General features: G+C 37.1%; 2 protein-coding genes across 2 annotated transcripts; one reads left to right on the top strand and one right to left on the bottom strand.

The window, feature by feature from the left end:
- LOC140168518 (RNA N(6)-adenosine-methyltransferase mettl16-like) lies at nt 1–27,633 on the top strand. Its single transcript, XM_072191921.1, has 9 exons — nt 1–73; nt 2,754–2,950; nt 4,230–4,393; nt 6,164–6,304; nt 16,807–17,071; nt 18,229–18,298; nt 18,821–18,910; nt 20,052–20,228; nt 23,052–27,633. Exons 2-9 carry the CDS (start codon nt 2,793–2,795, stop codon nt 23,982–23,984), a joined length of 1,998 nt encoding a protein of 665 aa, XP_072048022.1. The 5' UTR covers nt 1–73; nt 2,754–2,792; the 3' UTR covers nt 23,985–27,633.
- On the bottom strand, nt 14,469–16,201 carry LOC140168738 (uncharacterized). Its single transcript, XM_072192148.1, has 3 exons — nt 16,043–16,201; nt 15,151–15,431; nt 14,469–14,699 (listed from the first exon to the last, which is right to left on the bottom strand). The coding sequence occupies exons 2-3, from the start codon at nt 15,427–15,429 to the stop codon at nt 14,469–14,471; spliced, it is 510 nt and encodes a 169-aa protein (XP_072048249.1). The 5' UTR covers nt 15,430–15,431; nt 16,043–16,201.
- Nucleotides 27,634–27,883: the final 250 nt, after the last annotated feature.

The following is a 27,883-nucleotide window of genomic DNA, read 5'->3' as shown; positions in this document are numbered from 1 at the left end:
CATTTTCCCAGAAGTCAGTTCACCGGAAATTATCAAAACGTCAACAAATCGCGAATTACATGTGTTTTTAGCGGTAAGTGTAGGTCTTTCCTATTTTGTATTAATCAAATTTAACGTTGATTTTATTATGTTATTCCATAGTTCTGATCGATATACTTCTTTGTGTCATTTTCGATTGCAATCAAATGTACAAATTTTGAAGGAAATAAGAAACAAAAATTCACGATATGTCATCGAAAATCTGCAGAATTCGGCACCATTGCAGCCGATATTTGTACAAACCATTATAGTCCATGTATAAATAATAGACATAAAAGACAAACCTTAGTTAACATATTTGTTAGTCAGTCAAAACAATACACATTTTTACGTAGAAAAAATAAAAGTACAGGATAGTCAACATGATCAACTAATACTACCATTGAGTACCATGTCCATGACTACTGACTTTTGTTTGTCGATTCAGAACTTTCGTGCCACTGATTTATAGTCACCGACATCGCCTGGCTAATAATTACTTTGTCAGCAGAGATACTAAAATCAATACCCGGGATCGATTCACGTGAATGTACTATGCACGAGTTTGATATGAGACGAAAATCTGACTTTGCTACCGGTTATAGAAAATGATGAATATCTCCGTAAATGATTTCATTATACATTGTAAGGCCCCTAACAGTCAATTTTGAGTTTCCGTCACATAATTTCTGAAAACAAGTGAGGTGACTTTTTCATTATTCATTATTTGTCTGCCTTTCATTATATGACCAACATGCATTTAAAATGTGTTGTTATTTGCCGCTCACTCACTTGAACATTAGATTAAGAAGCGTAAGAACATAAGAAGCGTAGTTTAACATATAGAGGTGCAATCATCTGGAACAATTTAGATGAAACTATTCAAAAATCTAGCATCTTGCATATTTTCAAAAATAATGCTAAAAGTGTATATTTTTAAAACTTTTGTGTAAATCTATCAAGTTTATGATCAATGTTAATCATAATTTATTTGTACTTTGTTTAATATATTTTGTATGTTGTGTTATGTCCACGGCCCCAAGGAAGAACAACTCTGTTGATTTGGGCCTCCGTGGTGAAATAAAGCTTCCTATCCTATCCTATCCTATCCTATCCTAACATGTTGAAGATGGATGTTTAGCCCAAATGAGATTCAAAAGTATATTACAAAGAGTCTGCAAGGTTGACAGCAAAATGTATGTTTTGATTTTGATTTTGAAAATAAAGGGATATTCATAATTACGGTAAACCAGTTTTCATTGGTATTTTTTGGAAAATCACAATAATGAATTCAAGTGAGGGTCAGAAAATGAAGTGAGGGCGGGTGACGGGAAACTCAAAATTGACTTTCCTTGGCCTAAAAGAAACCAGATATGGTTCCTTGCACTTGAATATATATTTTGAACAGATATGATAGTCGTTAGCTTGCGTCTTGAGAAAGAAGCTTGCGTCTTGAGTCAAAAACTGACAATAATTCTGATTTATATGTGCGGAATTATATAGCGCAGTGTATCTATGGCCAATCGTGGAGGTAGTCTAACAGTGAGGTCAGTCACCGGCCTAATAGTCCAGTCAATCTATAAAACAAATTAGTGGTGTTACTCACCACTAATTGCAACAAATTTTTTTCCACTTTTATACATTTTAGAGATGTCCCCTGACCATCATACCAAAAATATACTAAAATATACTTGGTGGAAAGGTAGTTTTTGGCGGGAAAAGGTCATACAGGGGTCAAATTTCAAAATTGCTTTAATCTTTATAAAAACTATATCAAAGCATTCCTCTAGTCTTAAGGATTCAAAAAAAGTAGGCCTATAGTTTGTCATATCTGCAAAGCATTCCTCTAGTCTTAAGGATTCAAAAAAAGTAGGCCTATAGTTTGTCATATCTGTAATGCCAGTCTCAAGTTATAAGCAAAAAGGTCAAAGGTCAAATTTTGGGCTCCACGTGGGTCAACTTAGAAAAAATGCTCTGATCTCCTTAAAATGGTCTCAACGTGTTCATCCTTTAAAAACACTCCAAAATAAGAATAGTTTGCCATATCTTGGATGTTTCGTTACCAAGGTAGCAGGGTAAAAGAGGTCATTGACCATTGAACTCTATTGACACCGACCTAGTTTTCGATGTTACGCATGTAATTAAACAACCTAAAGAGTGCAAATATTCTTTAAATGAATTATGTTTGCAAGTCGAACAATTTGAGACCATTTTGGTTAAAATCAGACAATTTTTAGTTTTTTTACCTCTGTTGAACCCGACATTTGAACTTTGACCTTTTCGGTTATAACTCAAAAACTGTACATCACAGAAACGGCAAACTATATTTTTTCTGAATCCTTATGACTAGAGGAATAATTTGGTATAATTTTTAAAATGATTGGAGCAATTTTAAAATTTAACCCTGTATGACCTTTTCCGCCAAAAACTACATTTCCACCAAGTATATTTTAGTATACTTTTTGTATGCTGTTCAGGGGACATCTCTGACATTCATAGCAGTGACAAAAATTCTGTTGCAATTAGTGGCGAGTCAAAACCCACTATGACTGGACTATAATCGGGGCTATTGTCAGTAGCCTTAGTCAGATGTCCTTCGGCCCATTATGCGACTCAAAACTATTAAACAAGTCGATACAAAATGGTAGGCCTCAATGTAAGATAGATAATAGAATATAAAAAATCGGACAACGCCTCTTTAATGTCTTTTTTTCTCCAATGTGGTTTGGTTTTAGAGGTGTTGATTGACAGATGACGTGGCGTGTAGCTGGACCATGGCTCTCAATCAGTTTATGCATCCCAGGAATCGATACAAAGACAACAAACCAGAATTTACCAAACTAGCAGAGAAGTACCCTGAGTTTGCCCGACATCTGAGCATCAATCTTGCCGGCAATGCTTCACTGGATTTCCACGACCCAGAATCATTGAGGTAAGCTGGGAATTGACTGAAGAGTTTAACTTCAACACTATACTATTTCACACTCATCTGGAATGTTTTTGCTACGTCGACAGGTGAACCTAAAAATATTGTGAAGCATTGAAGCTAAACTCTTGCACAAATGCAGCATAAATAGCCCAGACAAACAAGTACCTAGACCAATGACTTTGGTTCGCGTAGTGAAGCCGACACTGCTTAGCAACGACTTTGACAAGGACGCATACCCGGACGCAAGCAAGCATATATGTTCGCGTCTACGGAACATGTTGCATTTGACGCGGGCGATAACGGCGCGGGAACCACGTAAAGGAGCGCGTCAGAATGTATGTGATATTTCTCCGCGCCTAGTAACCCCGTCAATCTGTCAATATCACCTTGGATACGGGCTTCACCTCCCGCTGTGGTAAGGGATGGGCAGTCATAGGTCTAGGTGGTATGTCTATGATAAATAGTATGTCTGCAATAGCACTAGATTGAAAAACTGGGGGTCTGCAGGGTCCGAACTCTATTTTGGTGGGTCCGGGACCCCAAAAAGCAACCAAGCGCTACCCCTGGACTGTTTACGTTTTTACCGTGATATTGAAAATATTTATGAGGTATAGTAAAACAAATACAACATGTTCCATTTCAGGGAAGTATTCAAAACTGTTCAGTTGGGAAGTAGTCAAATCATCCAACACCTCTGGACCAGTAGTTTTGGCTACTTCCCCTCAAAACATGTTGTATTTGTATAATGCTGCACGATGCCACTTGGTGGATAGTCTGTAGTTTATGGTGCCATCTCTAACTAGCCATCAAAAATTTTTATAACAAATTAGATGTCCTCCTCATATTGTTCTTGCTTAGACCCGGTCCACACGAGTCCGTCGATTACGATCATGTCATAATCGTATTAAAAATTAGTACCATGTGTCAGCTCAATGTTGTGTCATCATTTGCGAATGATGAAAATTTCCATCATTGGGCCGGTTTGTAGGATGATCATGTCATAATTGCTGATTAATATTGCCTGTGTCCATCGTCATATTTATATTTACTCAATGGACTTCGTAATTGCTGTGGCGTGTGTATATCCAGAATTTTTTATGACACGATTATGATGAGGTGCTGATCATTCATTTATCATAATCGTGTAATTACGACACAATGACGAAAATATACTAGTGTGGACTGGGTCTAAATCAGTACCATGCTTTGCTTCAAATCAATTGATCTAAACACCTGATCTACTAATCTGATTTGATTTTAATTTTGATTTGATTTGATATAGGGCACTCACCTGCACACTTCTAAAGGAAGACTTTGGACTGAGTATAGAGCTACCGTTGGATAGACTCATCCCTACGATACCGCTGAGACTCAATTATATTCACTGGATTGAGGATCTACTCCAACAGAGTGGCCACAATGCAGATATTTATGGCATCGATATAGGTAGGTTTGTTTATTTGTTTGTTTATCTAGGTTGGACTCAATTATATTCACTGGATTGAGGATGCAGATATATATGGCATCGATATAGGTAGGTTTGAGTATTTGTTTGTTTATCTAGGTTGGACTCAATTATATTCACTGGATTGAGGATCTACTCCAACAGAGTGGCCACAATGCAGATATCTGTGGCATTGATATAGGTATAGGTAGGTTTGTTTATCTGTTAGTTTATCTACAGTGGGACTCAATTATATTCACTGGATTGAGGATCTACTCCAACAGAGTGCCCACAATGCAGATATCTGTGGCATCGATATATAGGTAGGTTTGTTTATCTGGTAGTTTGTCTACAGTGGGAATTTCAATTGAATGAACACAGCTGCACAACAGCGTGGCGATCGTCTGCGTACACTGTGTGATGAACGCTCACGTGTACATGATGCGGAAGTGAATCTGACTATGTTGTCAACTCGCTTGTGATTGGTCAGTATTTTGCAAGGTCATGCGATTGTGTTGTATTTTGAAATACGCACAGATATGATCACGGTCAGATCGCATACAGCTGTTTGTAGCTGTGTTCATTCAATTGAAATTCCCACTGTAGGTTGGTCAAAAGGGAAACATGCCATGCCTGTACTAACAGCCAAACTAACAGCCTCTAAGAAGTGTTCGATTTGGTATGACCTTTCGCTTATGAGACTTCCGGTATCACTCGCAAATCGTCACCCGATCTGTTTCCACTGCAAACGTTACCTTGTATTCCCCGCTATTAACCACCTCAAAAGGTGGTTGACGGATTCACTCGCATCACCGCGCATTCACCTTCACCTGTACTGTTTCTGCTGGGGCTGTTACCTCAAAAGGTGGTTGACGGATTCACTCGCATCACCGTGCATTCACTCGCATCACCGCGCATTCACCTTCACCTGTACTGTTTCTGCTGGGGCCGTTACCGCGTATTCCCTCGCATCACCCCGAATTCACTCGCATTCACCCGCAACCGTTTGCTCAGTAGAAACAGGCTGTAAGAGATCTAAAAGCTCTATTTCGATTGGTAATCCAGATTATTATATCATGTAATTAACCAATATATTGGAGGCACTATACATGTAGATGAATCCGACTAGCCACATTCCTACACCTCGCTGGCGGCTATAGCTGGGGGCCATCCATCCATTCTATGCGACGCCAGTATCGTGCAGCGTTTACCGCTCCCGTGATTCAGCGCTTGCGATTGTGGTCGTCTTGGATCGCAATCCAAACGAACTAAGCTAGTTTGACACGGAGTGCTAGGACTGTTAAATAAAAACACAGGTTAAAAAATTCTCTCTGCAAGGGCTACTGCATTCATGCATGCCAGCATCCCTGTATAGGCGAAAATTATTTGGTTTTTGTCGCTTTGTGTGTCAGTAAAGTCCCAACTCACGCTCGCGTAAATTCACATAAGTGTGTGCCAGTGATGTATTATGTAACGTGCAACTAGTATAAGTGCTGCACCCAACTGCATGCATGTCATTCTATGTCAATACACTGATGTTATGAGTCTCATTTTTCCCTATTATACATATAAGCCGAACAAACTGGAATTGGATTTACTTAATAATGATACATTTGTAATATTTTATCTTATACAGGTTGTGGTGCATCATGCATCTATCCCCTCCTGGGATGTCAGATGAATGGATGGCAGTTTGCTGCTAGTGAAATAGATGATTTGGCATTACAGTATGCATGTGATAATGATACATTTTGTTATTTTATCTTATACAGGTTGTGGTGCATCATGCATCTATCCCCTCCTGGGTTGTCAGATGAATGGATGGCAGTTTGCTGCTAGTGAAATAGATGATTTGGCATTGCAGTATGCATGTGATAATGTGAAGAAAAATAACCTAGAAAACCACATCAAAGGTAATGTGTGATGGATAATTCTATAGTCAAAGTATTGGCTGCGGAAAACGTAATTGTTTGGTTAGGGCTCCCTGATCGACAGTAGCTCAGACTTGGACCAAACAGTTACTTTTCCACAGCCTTAGGAATATTCTGTGTACAAAACACTTGAATATTTAAATTCTGGAACCCTTAGTACATTGCATGTTGTCTGTATGTGACAGTGAGGAAACTGAGGACTGCCAAAAACATTAATGGTGGACATCACACTGTTCTTCTAAATTGAAGATAAAACTTTCCATCTATTTATTAGATATCAATGGAAAATGGTTATAAAAGTATGAGTACTAAATTACTAAGCAATAAAAGGTACAACTACCAGATTCCTCCAGTGGTACATTGTTTCCAGAGGTACACTGCATGCTGCCCAGAGCATTTACCTCTGTGGGCACTCTAGAGTACACACATTGGAAGCATACGTACAGTACACTTGATTGGTTCTGCACTGGTACTCTAGAGTACACGCACAAACTATGTCAAGACTGCTTTCAAAAAATATGTGGTAACAGGTGCACAATGGGTGTGTAATAGGGTGTGACGAAAAACACTTTTTTCCTCGGATCGACTTGGAACTCTCGGAGAATTTTACTAGAGTACATACTACTATTGTGCTAAAATATCAGTAAGATCGGAGCATGTTTCGCCCAGGCAGTAGATTTTCACAAAATCCCTACTTATTTGTTATTTCTTACTGTATAACACTATATGATTTTAGAGCAACTCTGACTTGACCAGGGGTTAAAGGGTCATGTGACACCCGATTTGTAGTAATTTTCAAGGCTGTGTGACCTTTTGACCAGACATGGATAGCTGAAAATCATATAGCATTTATTTTTGGCAATGCTGCAGTTCATATCTATGCAACAATACCACATTTGGGAAATTTGACTGAGTAGAACTGGGGAAATGCTCCATAATGCTACCCCTACCCCTTAATATAACACCTCAAATAGCATTAATATTTAACTTACATAGGTGTCTTAAGCAAAAATAATGGTAACCAATTGGAGACTGCTTGCTATTTGGTGATGTTCTAGAGGGTCTAAACTAACTACCCAAAGTGTTTAATATTGGTTAGGATGGCATCTGAATGCCTACTTTTCCCAGATTGTTTCTACTGATTTCTCTATATAGAGTTATACAGTAAGAAATATCAAAAATGTGGGTATTTTGTGAAAATCTACTGCCTGGGTAAAACATGCTACGATCTTACTGATATTTCAGCATAATAGTAGTATGTACCCCAGTAAAATTCTCTGAGAGTTCCAAGTCGATCCGAGAAAAAAAACGTTTTTCACCCCACACTAGTGTGTAACATTTTTGTGTCTGTGTGTGCTTCATGGAATGATTTACCCCCATGAACAGATGATGCTGGACTTAATCTGTTGGTGAATGGTCTGTACAAAATCAGCATTTTGGGTAAAGAGTAATAAAATTCAAATTTGACGGAAATCATACATTTTGGCTTTAAGGATGTTGTATGTACCTCCATTGTTTCTTTCCACCAAATTGTATAAATGAATACCGGTATTTTAGCCGAAATAATGAGGTGAAATGAAAAAAAAAAAAAAACATCACTGGCTATTTTGGCCATTCAAACATGGACTGCTATGTGGAACTTAATATCTGAATTATGACATTTCGGAAATTGCTCTTTTGACCTACAAACACAACAAATTTGGCTGAATCCATTCAGGTGTAAGTTGGGATATGTATAAACGGTACAAATAGAGCAAAAAAAAAAGTTACAAAAAATAACCAATTTCATAAATATTAGATTGTACATTTAGGGATTCAATCATGTTTCACCGTTGTTCATCACCGAATAACAACGATGCTTCCGCGTCGTCAGTGTAGTTTACTTCGCAAGGGCTAAGAAGAAGAAGCTAAAGAAAAGAAGCTAAAGATCGTATAATTCACGATTATTTCACGAGGAAATGTCAGTTAATCATTGTCACTAAGCCTTACAAAAACTTCGATGATTTCTCTGTTAATATCATCAATAAAACTACAGAATAAAACGGCAAAATTTAGCCGCTATCTGAAAATACTGAATTCAATTTATAAGCTTGCATAAGCACAAAGGTTCCAGGCATGACAAATTTTACGCGCTCTCGCATAACGCGTAGTCTCGCTCGCGTTCACATATACGCTACAGTAAAAGTGTGGATTTATCACAGATTAACAACGGTTGGCTCCTGTACAAAGGTAGAGGAGGAGTTGTTGAATATGGCTTCAATATTTAAGGTTATTTCTATGCAAAGTGCCCTTTTGATCAGGTTGGATACATGGTGTATCTAATAAAGTTTGTATGTAATATGATGGTACCACTGGTGTTCAACCCACAACTTTAATATGATCTGTTTCACTGTGCCCACTCGACTATGTCTACCATATGGAAACCTTTTTGGTGAAAAGGGCCCCATTGAAATAGCCTAGAATGCACAAGTCACGCTGCAATGAACACAGCAAACAAAGTCAACGAAGTTGTGTGTGCAAAGACTCTGAATGTGTGTGTGACTAATGGACCAGTCCATTATTGCTAATAGGGTATGTGCACTGGCTATGCAGGGGTTTTAATGAGTTCTTTCACTGCATTATAATGTGGTTATTTTTACTATTAGGGTTCGGATTTTAATTTGAATATAAATATACACACAGAAAGAATAAGGTTAGCCATTCATAAATTTAGTTAACTTGTTATTTATTGTAGTAAAATACCCATCACATGACAAAATATGCATAACTTAGCAAAAAATAAAACACTTATCAACAACATTGTTGCTAAACTACAATATTAAAATATAAATATTAAAAATATCATTATGTTACAACACACACACGAGTTTTACAGTTATAATCAAGTGTTTTATTTTAAAACTATAGAATTGAAATGGTTTTAATATAAAACACTTGAGTTACAAATTGTACTTTGGCAATGTTTTGTGAATCAGTTGCAAGTGAAGTTTCAAGACTGTCCAATATCACAAAGATGTATATTTCAAATTGTGAATGGTAGGAACTATTGCAGACAGACATCATTTCTGTCTTTTAATTTTCATTTATTGCAGTAAAATACATGTACTATCACATTTGATCACAAGTTGATTGCTTTGGGGGTCCGGGGGGCTATCGTTCCTTGGGTTTGCAGTTTCCTCAATAATCGCACTCAGTGTGTGAGATATAACCAAACCTTATCTGAGTATGCCCCCTTGTGTGCTGGTGTCCCGCAGGGTACCAAACTTGGTCCCATCATTTTCCAGGCTGTCATCAACGACGCTGCTGAAGGTTGCAGTTCTCACTACTGGAAATATGTCGACGATCTCACATTCGTTGAGAACCGTGCGTGTAGTGAGAAAGGCAACCTTCAGTCTGATCTTGATGACTTCCTGGACTGGTCTGTAAGTAACCACCTGAAACTCAACCCTGACAAATGTCAAGCCATTCAAATATGTTTCATGAGAAACCCACCTTCTCATCCCATTCTGAAGATAGGCCATTCATTGCTTTCTTTTGTTTCATCTGCCAAAGTCCTGGGCATCTTCATACAGCAAGATCTTAAATGGGATGCCCAGGTGGATCACATGTGCAAGTGTGCTAACAAACGCCTCTTCATGCTCCGTTCTCTGAAACGTTTTGGTTTCAACGTTTCGGAGCTGTCCACAGTTTACGTTGGTTACATACGTCCCCTGTTGGAATACTCTGATGCCATTTGGCATTCATCGCTCACTGTGAAACAATCAAATACACTTGAGCGAGTCCAAAAAAGGGCGTGTAGAATCATTTTGGGTGTCAATTATATTTCGTATGATAATGCAGTTAGTGTATGTAAGCTAGACTCTCTCTCTGCCAGGAAGGAACAACACTCGCTTCAGCTTGTGCAATCGCTTGCTAAATCAGAGCGTACCAACATGTTGCTCCCTCCTAGTAGAAGTGAAGTCCATGGAAGACAGCTGAGAAATGCAACCCATATCTCCAAATTGCGTGCACGCACAAGCAGATTTGCTGAAAGCCCCATTCCCTACTACATTAATCTGTTGAATAAGCAGTAGTAGCTTGTGTGCTGGTGGCTTCCCATTGTGCCCTTTTGCATCTCTCTGCTGTTTTTCCATGCCAAGTTGTTTTTTTTTTTTTTGCTTTATAATTATGTGTATTTGATTTCTTTCATAATATTTGTTTATTGTCTCTTGTATAATGCAATTCGGCCGTTTGGCCGCGATGTTGTGCAGGTTAATAAAATCATATCATATCATATCATATCACATCATTCATGTGATAAAATAAATACAAAGTTAGCACATATTATATTGGCAAAAATAAACACTTGTCAATAATATATTGATTTCTGAAGTATCAATTATTATGACACACACACTTGAGTTTTAAAGTTATAATCAAGTGTTTTATTTTAAAACTATATAATTAAAATGGCTTTAATATAAAACACTTTAGTTACAAATTGTACTTTGGCAATGTTTATGTGAATCAGTTGCAAGTGAAGTTTCAAGACTGTCCATATCACAAAGATGTATATTTCAAACTGTGAATGGTAGGAACAATAATAATTATTGCAGACAGACATCATTTCTGTCTTTCATTGTAAAATACTATCGCATCATTCATGTGATAAAATAAATACACAAGAGTTAGCACAAATTATATTGGCAAAAATAAACACTTATCAACAATATATTGATTATCAATATCAATTATTATTAACACACACACTTGACTTTAACCAGATGGGGATATGAATAAGTTAAAGTTGCACATCAAGTGTTAAAAATGCCCAACATCACAATGTTGTTTTTCAATTATTACATTGAGCATTAGAAGCACACCTATTTTAGTTGTACATTTAAAGTACCAGTATTTGACAGATATGTTAATTGTTCTGCCGTTTTCTTTTTATTGTTATCAATACCATTCCCTGATAAATACACAAAATATAGCACACAAATTATGTTAGCAAAATAAAACACTTGACAAAAAATTCTAACTATAAAACTATACTTTGTTACTTACTACACACACTTGAACTAAAAAGTAGGTTACACATTGTTTTGTGAACCAGTTGCACATTAAGAAAGTCCAAGAGCACCTCAGATTGCAATATCCCACCTCGATTTACGTAGTGACATCAGAAAACATCTTTTCAAATGAGGCAGCATTTAGGTTTTGCAACCCTTTTCACATCTATGGCATATAATTCTGTAACACTGAAAGCAGCGTGCAACTTTTAGGCCTTCACATTAGCTACGTAAGCTTAAGTTCAAGTTACATCATGTGCTGCCAAACTTGAGGTAGAATACATTACACACATGTACATAGTGGTAAACAGTTTGATTGAAACAAGATCAATCTTTAACATTGTGGCACCAACTGGCATGCACCGTATAAAAATTTACAAAATAGCAATTTGTGATACAATAATTTTTTGCAACTTGAGACGGAATACAGAATACTGTAGTACACAGTGGTAAACACTTTTTAAAACAGTTTCAATGGAACAAGAAATTAATCTTGAACTTTGTGGCACCAACTGGCATGTACCGTATCAAAATTTACAAAATATTAATTTGTGACGCAATAACTTTTAGCAATTGCATTCCAAACTTTAAATACATGTTCTAACAGTGAAATGAAAATAAATGTATCTGTAAACTTAACTTCAGCCAACAAGCGATTTCAATTAACTTCTTCACTATCTTCGTGGACAACTTGATTAAGCGGATAATACTTCAAATGGCATGTGCGTCTGTTATGACCTAACTGCCCACATCTCTTACAATGTACTTGGTATGCCAAATCGTCCTTACAAGTTTCATGCAGATACGAAATTCTATTTTGCTTTTGCATAACTTGCACAAAAGCTTCTGTATTTTTGTGATTTGAAGAACGGAAAAAGAGCGAAGTTATTGTGTCATTTAATTTTTCCATTGCTTGTTGACTGAAGTTATTAATAGGACCATGAAGTTCTACAGCTTCACTGACATGATTCATAAAAACGTGCATATACGGTGTCACATCTTTGGCATGAAAGGTCTGAGCATACTTCGAAACCCATTCACGAGCACGACTCTCTATTTCCTTTGCATTCACATCCTCTGTTTTAATCAAGGTCATTATTTTGCCGAACTCTGCCCAAAGCCATTTGATGCCTTCTTGCTTTAGATGCCATGGTATCAAATCATCTAGTTTTATGTATTTTTGAACTTTGATGTGTTCTGGTCCAGTGAAATCACGGAACTGGATTTGACCCGACTCTTTCGATGTATAAAATGACCATGGTATAGATAAATCCCGTACAAATTCCTCAAATGCAGCGATATTTTGACATTTGGAAATGTCCACAGTTTTTGAAATCTTTCCAATATTATCTTTGTGTCTTAAAATTTGAATTAATTGTAACACTAACTGATCAGATATCCTCAAAAAAAGATGTAATGGGTCCGGAATGATACAATGAACGGGAATGAAACCAAGAATTGGTGGTGCAACACAGCTCATATTTCGGGCTTTTGGTAGCTTACAGAATTTGCAAATTTCCTCCACACTGCGAGCACCAAAGTTTGGATCGATCATAGACCACTTGCGGGTATGAATATACCTTTCATTGCTTGGACACTTGCACCATACACAGCTATACTTGCTGCTGCACGCACTTTCAATTCCTGTCATTTCATTGAGAAATTTCATATCTGCACCTAGATAAAATGCTAATTGAACAGATTTATTACCTACAGAAACAAAATCAGGTAAATCTTTCACAATGGGTTTGAAAATTTGCTCAAGGAATTTGTATTTTTCAGGTTTTCTAACCATGGCCAGAATATGTTCATCACCGAGGTGTTTACCGTATATGACACGAAAAGTAATGTTTACACAATGGATTCGCTTCCCAATGCGTGTTCCGTCACCACTAATTTTGATGCCAATTTGGTTTGGAAGTGGCTCATCAGCATATTTTTTGGCCATCTGTTTGACGACATAACTAATTTTTTTATTCAGCGGTTCCCAAGCTCCAATCATATCTGTGTATTCATGAACAGGGAACATGGCATCAATTTCTTTGGCACGCAGTTTTAGTTTCTTTAAGCTTGGCAACTGTTTGAGGTTTTTGGCAAGACGTCTGTAATTACGGTCAGATATACATAATGTATCTTTAAGATAAAGGGCTTTATCCACAGGAAGTTTGCGAGATTCTTTCCTAATTTCAGTTCCATATTTCAAGTCAACAGTATTTCCAAACTTGTCACATACACTTAAGGTAGTGACTTTCATACCAAGAGATCGAAGTAATTCAACAGTTGCAGTAGCGGTCTCAAGTAAGTGTTTTTTCATTTTCTTCATGTACCGTTTGGAGAAATTTTCTTTTGATCCTTGTTTTCGAGATGATTTCTTAGTCTTTTTTACAAGCTTTTTGACCATTTGACTTCTTTCCTTTTCAATAGTTTTGATCTTTTTTTTCTGTTCAGTAATCTCTTCTTCACATATTTTACGTCTCTTTTTTTCCCTACTCAATTCTTCCTCAAGTTTACGCTTACCACCACCTAATTTCAAGTTACATATTGAATCTTTCCAACTGTTGATCATTTTGTTAGAATAATAGCCTCCGCGTTTAGTGGCTGTCTTCAATTTACCTAACATGGTTCGGACACATTTAAGAACCTGTGCTGACAATGAGTCAACATTCACATCACTCTCTAAAATATGATTGTCTGAAAGAATCTTTGTGATGACACTATCACTAACAGATTTGTCAAGTAACTTGATGTTTTCATTGGGACATGATGAAGTGACAAGCTGGTGCAGCATATATTTATTTAAGGGTAACAGCCACTCATCGGTAGTAGTAGGTTTACTGAATACAGTTGAGAATAGTAAGGAAAGGGCAAGAAAAAGTGATAAAATCACAAATAAATATGATGATATACTTGCCATTGTGAATGAAAGTAGAGTCCTTGACTGAATCATTACAAAATTAAACCAAGATCACACCTGTTACCATAGTCTTTTACAAATTTTATCACAAAGTTATATCCGCGATGAATGAGAGTCTTCTCCAACTTGTTGTTTACCACTCTGTATGTTCCCAAAGGGCGACGTTCTTGTAAAGAAAATGTCAAAGTCCCAAAATTGACCTCAGCATAGTCTCCTGCCTCATTTGAGATTCTCCGCCACCATTTCTCCCCAGCACTTGTTCAAAGCGATCACTTTCATCAACCCTGCAAATTCCAGTATTCTCCTTCAGTCCACAATCATTTATGAATCGTTCGTAGGTTTCCTTTTGGACGGGGATTCTTATCGTCACTTCAGAATCACTGAAACGAGCTATATTCAAATGTTCTTGAATCTGTAAAATAAAATAATTGAAAACATAAATGAATATCAATTTAGGCCTACATGTGATTTATCATTTCAAATATTGAATGAAAATGGTGCCAATTTGAAGAACAATTGCCTGCAATATAACTGTTTAATTTAAAATAGAACTTGGAATTTAAAATAAAAATAATGAAAGCCAATTCAATTTGTTTAAAATTGGCATGCTTTTCTAATCGGGTTTAACTTGTACAATACCGTATACCATTTTATCTAAAGTGAACATTGAGCAAGAATTTATTCCCATTGGAAAGTTGATTGAACCACTTTCTGAATTTTACATTTAAATTGGAGTAAGGGCCAGAGAGCACAACCAGTACCTATCAACAACAGTACAGTATTAAACAAGTTTTCTTTTTTTTCAAAAGTAGTAAACAAAATTTCAAATTTAATTAGGCCTACAAGATAATGTTCTCACTCACCTGAACATAGATTTGATATTTAAGATGCCCATATGCATCAGTTGACTCTGTGGCATCGGAGACATCAACAGCGTCTACTTTAGGAATCCACTGATCATATGATGTTGGCCATCCCTCCCAAGTTACTTTGACCTCATCTTCTCTTTCATCGACAATGTGACACCGCCATAATTTGGATGATGGCCAGCGTTCTGACCCTGCTTTGCGACCCGAAACTTGTAACTTCGGCCCACTGTTAAGCTGACGATAGTTTACGGTTTCCTTGTGTCTTAACTTCATCTCTGTAAAAACAAGTAAAAATTGAAAACATTTGTAAAATACGGTAATTATACTCAACGTTGTTGCTTGCAGCCCAGACAAAATTTAAAGCGTACAAATTTCATTATTTAGCTTTTTTGAAACACAGTGTCCATTATTAAATTTTGATGATTTCAGACTGACAAATTTGTGATGAGTCGAGCTGGAACTACTACATTTTCATTCATGTACAATTTCATCAGTGAACATGGTGAATGACATATGAGTGATGATGATGAATATCTAAACAAAGCAAGGCGCAACTGGTATAAACATGATATAAACACCATGTTTAAATGGTTAAGCTTAAAGTACAGACTAAACGTATATCATAATCACAGAACTGACATGACTGAGTGCATGAGTGAGAGTCTTCACCCCCGATTTCTATTTAGAATGAACCAGTGATAAGATGCAGTGCAACCAGCTGTATCGTGTGGTTTTTGCCATTTCATTATTTTCACATGCATTACATTTACCGTTATTTTAAGCACTTTATATTGGGTTTCACTGAAAAATAAATACACAGTTTTATTCTATAGAGGTTGTTTAACAATATTATAAATAAAAAATATAGAAAATATTAAAAACTTACTTACAATCTGGCCACAAATACTGAGAGAATTTACGCTTACGCCAACAGGTTTTCAAGACAGCTTGCCCACGCTACTTGTACAATAGCCTCTTCCGTAGCGCTCATTGTTTACAAGTAGCCAGTATTGACTTTGTACACACAGTGCGACGAGATCTTCAGACTTTGTTAACAACTAGCACAGACATACCCGGATGTGGCTGTGGGTGAATTCTTTGGTCTTCCAACTAACGCTAGATTTCATTGGATTTTGAGATTCACCATTTTACATTGGCTACACGTACGCGACTCGAAATATTATCCAATCAGAATGAATTTTACATCACTAGATTTCTAATATTATCTGGGAATTCCCTACAGGAGATACAAGACGTCAGATTTTGCAGATGGCGCTGTTAATGAAAAGAATAGCGCAGTTTTCAGCTCGTTTGCAGCAAAAATCGCATTTTACGCAGAAATCAAGGCGATTTTTGACCAAAAATACAGAGTTTAACCCATCCCACGCGATGGTAAACAAGTTCAGAGGATTTTTATTTTAAAAAAAATCGAATTACCTCAGTATTTATTATATTTATATGAAGGATCCAAGTTATATCTCATCCAATTAAATAATGGTGGCAAGAGATGTAAAAAAGTACCCGATTTTTGGCAGGGTTTCCCACAGTAGGTTCATGCGTGAAAAGCTCGGAAAATCTTAGTTCACCAAAGGTTTCGATATGAGAGGACATTAACAAGTTTCATGATAATTTTCATTTTTTTTTTTTCAGTTCTTGCACCTCCCAAAGACACTCTCATACAAGGGATTTTCAAAGCTGTGCCACAATCTTTGTACCACTTTACCATGTGCAACCCGCCATTCTTTGGCAACATGCTGGAAGCGCAGGGGATCATGTCATCGCGCTCTATGAGTCGGCCGGAACCAAAGTCAGTCAGCACCGCCAGCGAGGTTGAGATGATTTACGAAGAAGGAGGCGAGGTGGATTTTGTCAAGAGGATGATCGCTGAAAGTCGTCAACTCAGGGAACAAGTTGTGTAAGTGTGATTCATGATACAAGGTGTATTTAACATGAATTTTCACTTACAGGTGTGTGTCTGGACTTCATTATGTGATGTTTCAGGGGCATTGAGATCAACAGGAGCAGCGTGACACACTGGTTAAGATCTTTGGCTTTGGTGCGAGATGTACCGGGTTCAAATCTGCACAGGACCAACAAAAAAATTAAAAATCTGCTCTCCTTGTGGCTCATCTTGAAAAGGTGGGGCAGATGACCCATGATAAAAGACCTTACAGTCCCCAATAGATAAGGTTCTTAGTATCTAATCCAGAATGTTCACTTGTGTACGTTTCAACAACCCCTGTTGTCTTTATCAACACTTGATGGGTAGTGACTGCTATAATGGCAACCAACGCTAGAATTAGTTCCAGCATTGATCTTGGAGTTGCTAGTCTGTTTTCCTTCAAAGGATTTGAGTTCCTGACTCAGGGATCAAGAAAGTTGATAAAGACAACATGTGTTGTTGAAAAGTACACAAGTAAGGGAACATTCTGGATCAGATACTAAGAACCTTATCTGCTGAGTTAACTCTACTGATCCGATGAATCTGTTCAATCTTGTTATAGTCGGTTCCAATCAGGGTAATAAGCCCGATTGTTAGCTACGTGTACACTTGTCTGTCCTATAAAAATGCCCCAACCAGCTATCTACGGCAACCCTCTTCACCAGGTCACTTGTGCCTGGCCCGAAGTTTTGTCACTGTTATAGCTCAGATTTCAACTGTTAATGCCTAGCTATGTTTGACATAAATAACAATTTAAAAAATAAGCAAACCCATGGGTCTGATTGGCTGAATTGTTTCTCAAATAGGCTGATTTTGCAGGTCTTACAAGAAATCCAGGGTGTAAAGTAAAGTTGTAAAAGTGGATTTGACTGAAAAGAATTGCAAGTGAAGCAAAAAAAAAAAAAATTGCAATTTCAGAGGTTTGCATAAAATTAGTTGAAAACACTTGACTGGTCGACTTTACTTGAATTAAGGTATGTGTGTGTGTGGGGGGGGGGGGGATAGAACAGAGTTTTTTCTATCACTTTATAGGAAATTTTACACTCTTACTTAAAGAAATGCTGTGAAATATTGTACCGCATCAGTTGGTCTTACTATTGATTGTACATCTTCTTTTATCTTTACAACAGGTGGTACACATCAATGTTGGGCAAGAAATCAAGCCTAGGACCACTCAAAGAGGAACTAAGGACACACAAAGTAAGTTTACGCTCACTTACGTGAATCTGCCCTTTGCTCTTGCTACCAAAACTAGGTTTGCCATGCTAACACCAGAATGCTTGTACAAACTGAACAAGTTGGAAATATAATGCATATAAAAGGTTTGCACACGACACACACTTTGTAAGTATGACCTTATTTGGAGATGATGGGTCCAAGGATCAGTTACCTATACCTCATGTAATCAATTGCTATGTCAAAGGCCCTCAGAAATACAAATAGTGTGATCCTGACCTGGCCCCATACATATATTTTACACAATAAACAGTGGCACACATGTCAGCAAGTGCCAGCACTTCCTGATAGCAAGTGTAGGTATGTTTGTGACATTCGTTTTTGAAATTCTTTTACATAAAAATTTGCAAAAAAATGTTTTCTTACACACAATAGGTCTATGTAAAAAAAACCTCAAACTTGTGATTAGATTAGAAACTTTACAACAAATTCACAAAAATTTGCTGTTCTAAAGTCTAGTTTATGTAATGCTCTTTTTGTTTTCAGATCAGGAACTTCACAACAACAGAATTTTGTCAAGGAAGAACAATGCGCTGGGGAATTGCTTGGACATTTCATGATGATATCACAGTGCCTGTAAGTTGTAGACTAAAAAAGACCCCATTTACTAAGAGAAAATCTTAAATATTTCACACAGGGAGTGTAGATTTCAAATGGGGTTACCAGAATGGGTGGCTTCATTTGAAATCTACACCCTTGTGATATATGGTCATATTTTCCGGGAGGGGGGGGGGTGATGATTTCAACTTGAATAGCCCATTGCGACCTCCAATTAGAAAATAGAAAATTAGAAAAGTAGAAAATTTTAGTTGACTTCGCAAATTTGACTTTTACACCCTCAATTGATGAAGTTTCAATAACCATTATGAATTAGACTTTACATTTTAACAAAAAAACACCCAGTGGCAAAATGAACCACTTTCTTGTGACAGTTACAAAATTATTAAACTAATTCCAGTGATTAGCTTTTTAACGATTTTCTTAGAAATATTAAAAAACTGACCACGCTGTTTTGTCTAGACAAGTTTGTCAATCTTTTTTGCTGCCTTCCATCTTCAGTGGTGACACTTAGTATGTTTGGTCATCAGATGATTTGGCTGTCCTCTAGAGGCTGGTCATAAAAGTGCCCAAGTTGAAATACCCCCTCATCACCATCAATTTCTCTTGCGGATTGGTGCCTCCTCTCCTTACATCAAAATCCTAAAAGGATCCTGATTTGTCTCTAAAATAACTTTTCCAAAGTTATTTTACAGCACATTTGACCATAGAATATTTTCATTTTGTTGAGTTCACATATCGTTATGAATTTGGCATATGTCCGAATCCGTATTTTCTTTGATAAATTCATGTTATGTACATGTATGAATTATCTTTGAATTAACGAACAACAACATTTTCAATAATAGAGGGCAGCACATAAATTTTTTTAATGGTGACCAGTGTGGTAAGTATGCAAAAGAGGGTGGCATATAGGGTTAGCTAATGGTGCAGCGCAGTATGGTTGACAGACGATGATCACCATTAAAAAATTGATATGCTGTCCACTATAACTTAAGCCTTGACCCCTTGTTTGCCAATTCAAAAATAATCTGTGCGTAACAATTAAACATGAATTAACCAAAAGAGGAATGTGGATTCATTTGTCTGCAGAAATAATAACAATATGTTTGACATTGTATGCCATAGTAAAACCAACTATTTTAATTTAACATTACAGCCTCCGAGTAAGAGAAGAAAATTCAAACAGCGCCCTCCACTGGTCATCCCTGTACCAGATTGCTTTGTAGAGAAAGCAGCGACATCAGGCAGCACCTCATCTAACACCACTAGAGGTCACACAGAGAAAGTACAGGCAGTGGCAGGTGCTGTCAAGCAGATGATGAAGGACCTTCAGGTAAGATGGGTTGAAATGAAATGGCAGGGGTGGCTATAAAGTGCTACATATCTGCTTAAATAAAAACGGTGAAAACAGGTCGGATATGAGCAAACTGTAAAATCAAATTTTTGCCAATTGGAGGCCATTTTAACCCCCTGCGCACTACCTGCCGATCTAACATTGCCTCTGATTGCTCAATTGCATGATATCTTCACTTTAATCACCAGTGTTGGAATTAGTGTAAATTTTTTGTGTAGCAAAAAATGCTATGCAAAATTTTTTTGTGTAGCATTTCCACAATTTTGTGTAGCATTTTTAGAAAGCAAAATCAGGGGTTACCGCTAGGTAAAAAATGCAAAAATGGGGGGGTCCTAAAGAATTCTTGTGGATCCCAACTATTCATAATTGTCAAGCAAATTCAATATTTTCCTTCTTCTCTTCTCTTCCCTTCCCTTCCCTTCCTTTTTCTTTTTTTTTTTCTTTTTCTTTTCTCTTCTCTTCTCTTCTTTTTTTTTTCTTTTCTTTTCCTTTTTTCTTTTTCTTTTTCTTTCTTTTTTTTCTTTTTTTTCTTTTTCTTTTCTTTTCTTTTCTCTTTCTAATCTTTGTTTGTTTTCTTTTTTGTTTTTGTTTTTTTTTTTTTTTAATTTTTAACAATTTTTTCAATCAAATTGCCTGGTATTTTCCGCCTGCCCCCGCTGGCCAATGATAATAACATACTGCCCTCTATTGTCAGGCAAAATAAACATGGCCACCGCCGGGATTTCCCGATCTCACGGCCTTGTTTCTTGTTAAAATTTCACTTCACAAAGCAGTATTACTGTGCATTATATTAAATATTGAAGTAAATTAGGCCATAATTCGGCATTTTAGGGGTTCAGTTGCTTCGAAAATGATGTGCATTATCATGCAATTTGAACCTAGAAAATTACATCATGACATGCCGATTTTTGTGTAGCATTTTTAGCGATACAGTATACAAATTGAATAGCAATACTACAGAAATGAGTCGCAAAATGCGATGCGATACATACTAATTCCAACACTGTTAATCACCAATCAGAATGGAGCTTTGCAAATAATTCACCCCAATTTTTTTGCATGGTGAAATTATTCTAATAATGTTGCCGATTGGTCCAATTGATAATGAAAACTTCTTTTTGGCAAATCGGCAGGTAGTTCTCATGGGACATTCTCTTCTTTGCCATTAATGATATAAAAAAAGTGTTGTTACATAATTTACAGGGAAATAGTTATAGGGTATGAAATGTTTATGGCATGATAACCGAACTGGGAATCTTATTCGCACTGCCCTCTATAACAAGTTATTGAATATCTTTTCACTATGGATGCATCAACTGTACCGTTAGTTGTTGATTATTCCCCAATTCTGACCCATCTATTGTTAACCCGGCCATTCATTTTTTGTTTACCAAGGACAAACTACATGTAGACAATTCGTCAGCGAAGTGGTTACGTAACTCCCTGGTAACTGGATCACACACTTTTTTCACGGCAGTGAAATGATGCCACTTGCACCCACATCTCATATGCACAGTTTATCCCTTACATACCCCGTGTCTTGAATAGCTATATAGCCCACCAACCTTGTAGTTAAAGAGACTAGGAAATAATTCCTAATATCTCATACCTAAATTTGTATGCCTTTATCTAATCTTGCCCCACTAACAACTTACTATTTAGCCCTTGGCGAGGAAGAGTCTGTTAAATGTAGGAATTTTTTAGCCTTTTTTATAAACATGTTTGTAATTGGCTTATAGCCATCACGTGGTGACAATACACATAACTGATTGGTTACCATGTGATGGCCAGGCCTGATCACAAAATAAACATCATCTGTATAGAAAACTATGCAGTAGGCGATTTACTTCAGAAAATTACTACATTGCACAAAACTAAGTCCATTATCTATAGTTAATTGAATGTTTATTGACTCTGATAACCCATGTGTATAAACCTGTATAATATTGGTGTTCAGTTCATAAAAACAGGACAATGACAGTGACAAAAGCTAGCAAGATCAAATGGCTGTGTAATCAGTGTTTACTTTAGTGATGAAGGCATCTTGCAATTTTCTTTGTATACTTATATAGCCAAATTTGTTTCCTGTATAGGTAGCTTAATCAAAATTCCTTTAAAAAGGAATGGGGCGCCCAATGTGAGCTTAGTCGTGATGTGGTGAATTTCATGGTGTTTAGATTTGGTATTATTATCTCTTGCAAACCCGGTGACACCTCATTATAGAAATCAGACCTGTCGATAGGTTGTAAGAGGGGATAGCCTTTTTTAGGCACAAATTGCGCCATATAAAGAAAGTTTTGCTACTTTGCAACACAATAAAAACTTGAATGCAAAATGAGATCCTGTAGGTGGCTCCCGAGGGGGCTTAAAAAACTAAATGCAAAATGAGGTTTTTAAAAAATATCGTTTTCCAGAGTCAAGACGCAGGTATCATTATTAAGCCTCATATCACTTACCGGGTATTTATTGTCGAATAAGTGCAGAGTAGGTTAGATATGAATATTATATGTTAGACCAAAGTAGCTCAAAGTACATGTACTATACACCTGATCCGTGAACTTGTCTTTTTTAAAGACAAATTCTTGTTGGAATTGATAGTACATGCCATAGACTCCCGGGCATAGACATTGTGTTGCGATCATTTCGATTGTGCTGTAGAACTCAAAAGCGTGATCTAGTTGACATGGTGATAAATAATTGGATTACACGTAACACTTCGCTGGCGAATAAGTCTTTTTCTTCAATTCTATTTTATATCTGTCATTGATACTAGTCATCTGCATTTTACATTTATTTCCACAGATATCATTTGCAGTTCAGCCAAGCTCCAGGAAATCAATAAAGCTGGAGTGTACAGCCGTTACAAACACTTGGGCCAATCAGAGACGAAAGAGGAGGCAGCGGCACAAGGAACAGGTAGCTACAGCAACAACATCCACTATGGCAGAAGGGAAGGTCAAATCAAATGTGAGAAATGCACCAAGTTCTGCTGTGCCCGCAGGAGCAGTTTCTGATAGTGGTTCCCCAGCACAAAGTACCTCGCAACTGAAGGGCCAGGTCACCACATCATCTACTATGTCAGAAGGCGAGGTTGACTTGAATGTCAGAAGTGAACCAACTTCTGCTGTGTCAGAGAGAGCAGTTTTGGATGGTGTTTCAAAAGTGCAAAGTATGTCACAAGAAATGAGACCAGGACAAGATGTGAAAGACTTGCCTCAATCTAAACCTGGTGATTCCGAAGTGCTTATCAAATCAGAACAAACTCCAAAAGACATTTCTTCATCTTCCATTACCAAAGACCACCATATGACTGGAGAAGACTTACAAACTACACCATTTGAAACTAAAAGTGATGATAATTCTGGAATAAACAGATTGGAACAAAATCAAAATGATTTTCCTTTATCTTCCGCTACCAAAGAACACCCTGAAATAGGCAGCTGCTTACCAAGTACTTCAGTTGAAGCCAAAGGTGATACCTCTTGTGAGGAAAACCAATCAGAACAATATCCAAAGGATATGCCTGCAGCTGCTACGGACAACCAAGAGTCAGGTGAAGGCTTGCAAAAGAAGTCCATTGAATCTAAAGATGGTTCAGAACCATTATTCAAATGCACTTTGTTTGTGAAAATTGTTGATGAGAAAGTTGTAGTAGAGATGAGTTGGTTGGATGGTAGTAGTAGAGAGTCTATGCATCAGGTGGGGCAGTATATCAAGAATCAATTTGCAAAATGATCTTTGAACTTGGAGCTTGAAGTTAAGGACAGTATACTTTGATCAGCTCGTGATAGGCTGGACTCAATAAGCTGTAACAAACACCAAATAATTCTCACCTATAACAAACTGATCATAAGGCCTGAGTGCTTAATCTCGCCGATTAACTCTGTGGCGTGCCCGGAACCCAAGCCGCAGACCCACGCCGATGCGCCTATGCTGAGAAATAAAATACTGTTGTGATATGCACTAACAAAATGCGTGTCTGCCCGATGAAAAGCCATGTTCAGTCACCCGTTCATCGGCTTGATCGGCCCAACTCCTTCATTTCTCGCAACCGGCTTATAACACTTGACAACAATACCCTTACAAACTAGTGTCCTTGAGTGTGTTGATTCTTTGCCGGATTATATCAACTGATCCGCAAATTGCTCACGGTGAGTAAACTCAAGTAAGTACTACAATAAACATTAATATAAAGGTTTTGAGTAATGAATGGCAAACCGCAGAGCAAGAAGATGGCAAGATGTTGCGAACTCGATGTCCATAACGGCTCGCGAATTCACAACCAGGGATATGGCCACACTATATTAATTCATCGGCGTGCTGCGGCTTGAAACTGCAAGCCGCAGGAGAGCCGTCGAAATGCTCCGAGACAACGCAGAGGTAATCGGCGAGATTAAGCACCGGGGCCTAATGCAGTAGTAGAGAGTCTGTGCACCAAGTAATATCAAGAATCAATTTGCAAAATGATGTGTCATCACCAAAGAATTAAAAGAAGGACCAGGTCTTCCATTTTAGTCACATGGATAGTCAATTTGGTAAATGAAGTATTATAGGAATGAATCGAATATTTTGATTACTTGTATATTTTAAGGACCTGTACAATAATTATGTGCCCTTAGGGACGGTAAAATTTGTCAATGGTGTATGTGACACGATCTGGTCCATGGGAGCCAAAGGTGGCAAATTTAAAATTGAGATAAAGGCAAAAATATGAAGTAAAAAAATCATAAAATACATAAGGAAATAAAAATCACAAAACCAAGAACCAAATTGTATGCTAGACCTTTGGGCCCATATGCACAAAACAAGTTAGACCAGGCCTAACTTTAGACCTGGTGTGGCTATGGAGGTTAGACATAGGGAGGGATCCCTTTAATCTTTTCTTTTCCTCCTTCATAAGAGTAAAGTCCAAAAATTTAACTGCAGCTATATTTGCCCTTAACAGGATCTAGAATAAGATTATGTAAATACAAAAAAGTTCCTTCTCCACAGAACTAATCTCTAAAGTTTGACCAGGTCTAAAGTTAGACCTGGTCCAACTTGTTTTGTGCATACGGACCTTGGGTGTTTTCAGTATGATAGCCTAATGTTTGTATTATAAAGGTAATAATTATAGTAACTCAATTTTCAAAAATGCCTCCTTTGGCCCCCATGGAGCAGATTGTGTCACATATGAAAAACAAGTTGGTGCATTATGTACCGGTACCACATGTTCAAACCATTTTTCTAAGCCAGACACTTTTTGAATAGTGCCAAATTACTCATGGAAAAACTGCCTCCCCAGATTCTACCTCCCAGCACATAATTACTGCACTGACCACTGATATCCCATAAGGCCAAAAAAAGAATGATTGTTTGCTTGTCCTTGACCGATCGACCAACCCAAAAACATTTTTTCCAGGAAATTATTTCACTATTTTCATCAAAAATCTTGAATTATAGTACGTTTAAGGGACCCTTGGACTATGTTTGCCGGAAGAGAGGTAGAAGGTTAGACTTGAGGTGCATGTGCTTGGTTAGAATGTTAAATGAAAGTTTATACTTGGCCTAGCACCTACGAACATGCGCAGACGTGTGACGATGTTAACCTTGTGTGCATGCTTCATACTAATTTGTTTATTTACACACGCCACACGAGAGGCATATTCGAAAGGCTAGCTTCGGGCGACGTCGCAGTAGATGCTGGTAGATGCAAGTATGAATACAACATCATCCAAGTGTATAATCTCTTATAATCTTTAGGTCCGAGAAGTACTAAAGTTTGTTAATGATGTTCTGTATGCGTCAGTGGAGAATTATGCTATGCCATCGCATCCGCAGAAGGCATATATGGTACAATGTCATTACACACTCAGACAAGTATTCAGAATCAAAGGTCTTTTGACAGCAACGGTTGAGTACACATTCTCTAAACGCTGGATAAATAGACAGAGTTGCACTACAGACCTTAAGTTCAGGCCACGCCAACAGAATATTTTGTTTACTCCCCAACAAGCATTACAAATCAGAATCATATAGTAGGCTTATATTAAATTTAACTTGTTCACACAAAGTATTCTTCACACAATTGATATATTTCCCATGCCATAATAGTTGATATCAGAGCCTTCACCAACCATCACACAAGTATTTCTTATCTTTAAACATGGCAACAAAAATATCTGTGACATTATTTCCAGCTTGAAAACTATCTTTGAAAAAGAAAAGGTGGAGGGAAATCTCATTTTGTTTTAGACTATATTTTCACTAATACAAGTTATACTAGGCCTTAAGGCATATGATGTAAAGGTATTGAAAGAAAAAAATAGGTATAATATTAATCAAATCAAGAAGAATATCAAAGAAATCATCCTCTACCTCATTACACTTGAGGCAGGCTTGTATTATGATTATAGAAATACAATAAAAATACTTATAAGATAATATGCTAGTTACGCTAAACAAGAAACTTTTCATGCTTGGCTGATCCTCACTTGATGAAGGTCATATTGATTTATCATCTACAGAGATGCCTCCTCTCCAGGCCAATGGTGCGTTCAAATCGATCGGTTGGGCGTCCAAAGGTCCCGTAAGCGTATTATAGTCCATCGCAAAAAATTGTCCAACATGAAGATCCTCAAAAAAAAAAGTTATTTTCTGTTTCTTAAAATCTGACCTGTGTATTTGAGAAAGAAGTTCGTACAAAAACTGTTGTTGACAAGAATTGAAGTGTCGGATCGTGCCTCCGGTCCTTTGCAAGTTGTAGATCCAAATGAGAAATCAAGATTGCATGAATGTTGACATGCTGGTCACATTTGGAGAAGAAAAAAACCTTTTAAGGACCATCTTTTTTTTTTCTTTGGCCCAATCCACAGCGTACTACTCGTTTGGTTTACAGCAAGGGGCTTTGCATTGGAGTTTATAGGGAAATTGCATGTTTTTTTTTCATTCTTTTCAGTTTGAGATAATCGATTTACATTTTCTTGAGCAGAAATTGAGAGAATATCAAACTGGACAATATTCTAAATGAAAGATGATATATGAGGCTGCTGTTTCAAATTCTGTTAACTTTTCCATTCACCACAACAGTTATCTTTCACTCCAATGTCCGAGGGAGGTTGAGGCACCACAGAATAGTTAAATGAGGTGATAGAGACACAGCTAGGTCTCATTTAATAAATATTAACTTATTGTATGCCATTTTAGGGGCTGCAGACCAATGTCATGTCCAACCCCAACCATCTCATACACTAAAAGAAACTAAGTTAACTTATAAGCCTGCTTGTAAATCTGTTCACTTTTATTACATGCTTTTAATATTTTTATGTCATTTGTATGTTTATTTACTAAGCTTTTTGTATCAGACACATTTGAAACTTGAAAATTATAATATTTTGTAAATCAATTCATTGTGACCAGTTTTATTTATCACTGAGGTAGTAAAAATTGTTGTCCCTACTACCGTCCCAATTTTGAGATTCGTGAGCGCCCTGTCTCAAGCAAGCTCGCACCGCATTTGTAAAATTGCTTGATTTGAAAAAAAAAAGAAATGCAGATTTTTTTGCAGAAATTTTTTATTTCAATTTTTTTTTTTCAAATTTCAAAAATTCTGCAAAAATCATTTTTTTTCCTAAAATACCAAGTCGGGAATAAAA

This window comes from Amphiura filiformis, chromosome 13, assembly GCF_039555335.1.
Source record: "Amphiura filiformis chromosome 13, Afil_fr2py, whole genome shotgun sequence".
Classification (NCBI taxonomy): domain Eukaryota; kingdom Metazoa; phylum Echinodermata; class Ophiuroidea; order Amphilepidida; family Amphiuridae; genus Amphiura; species Amphiura filiformis.
Note: the sequence above shows the minus strand (reverse complement) of the source record. Positions and strands in the feature narration are given on the sequence as shown.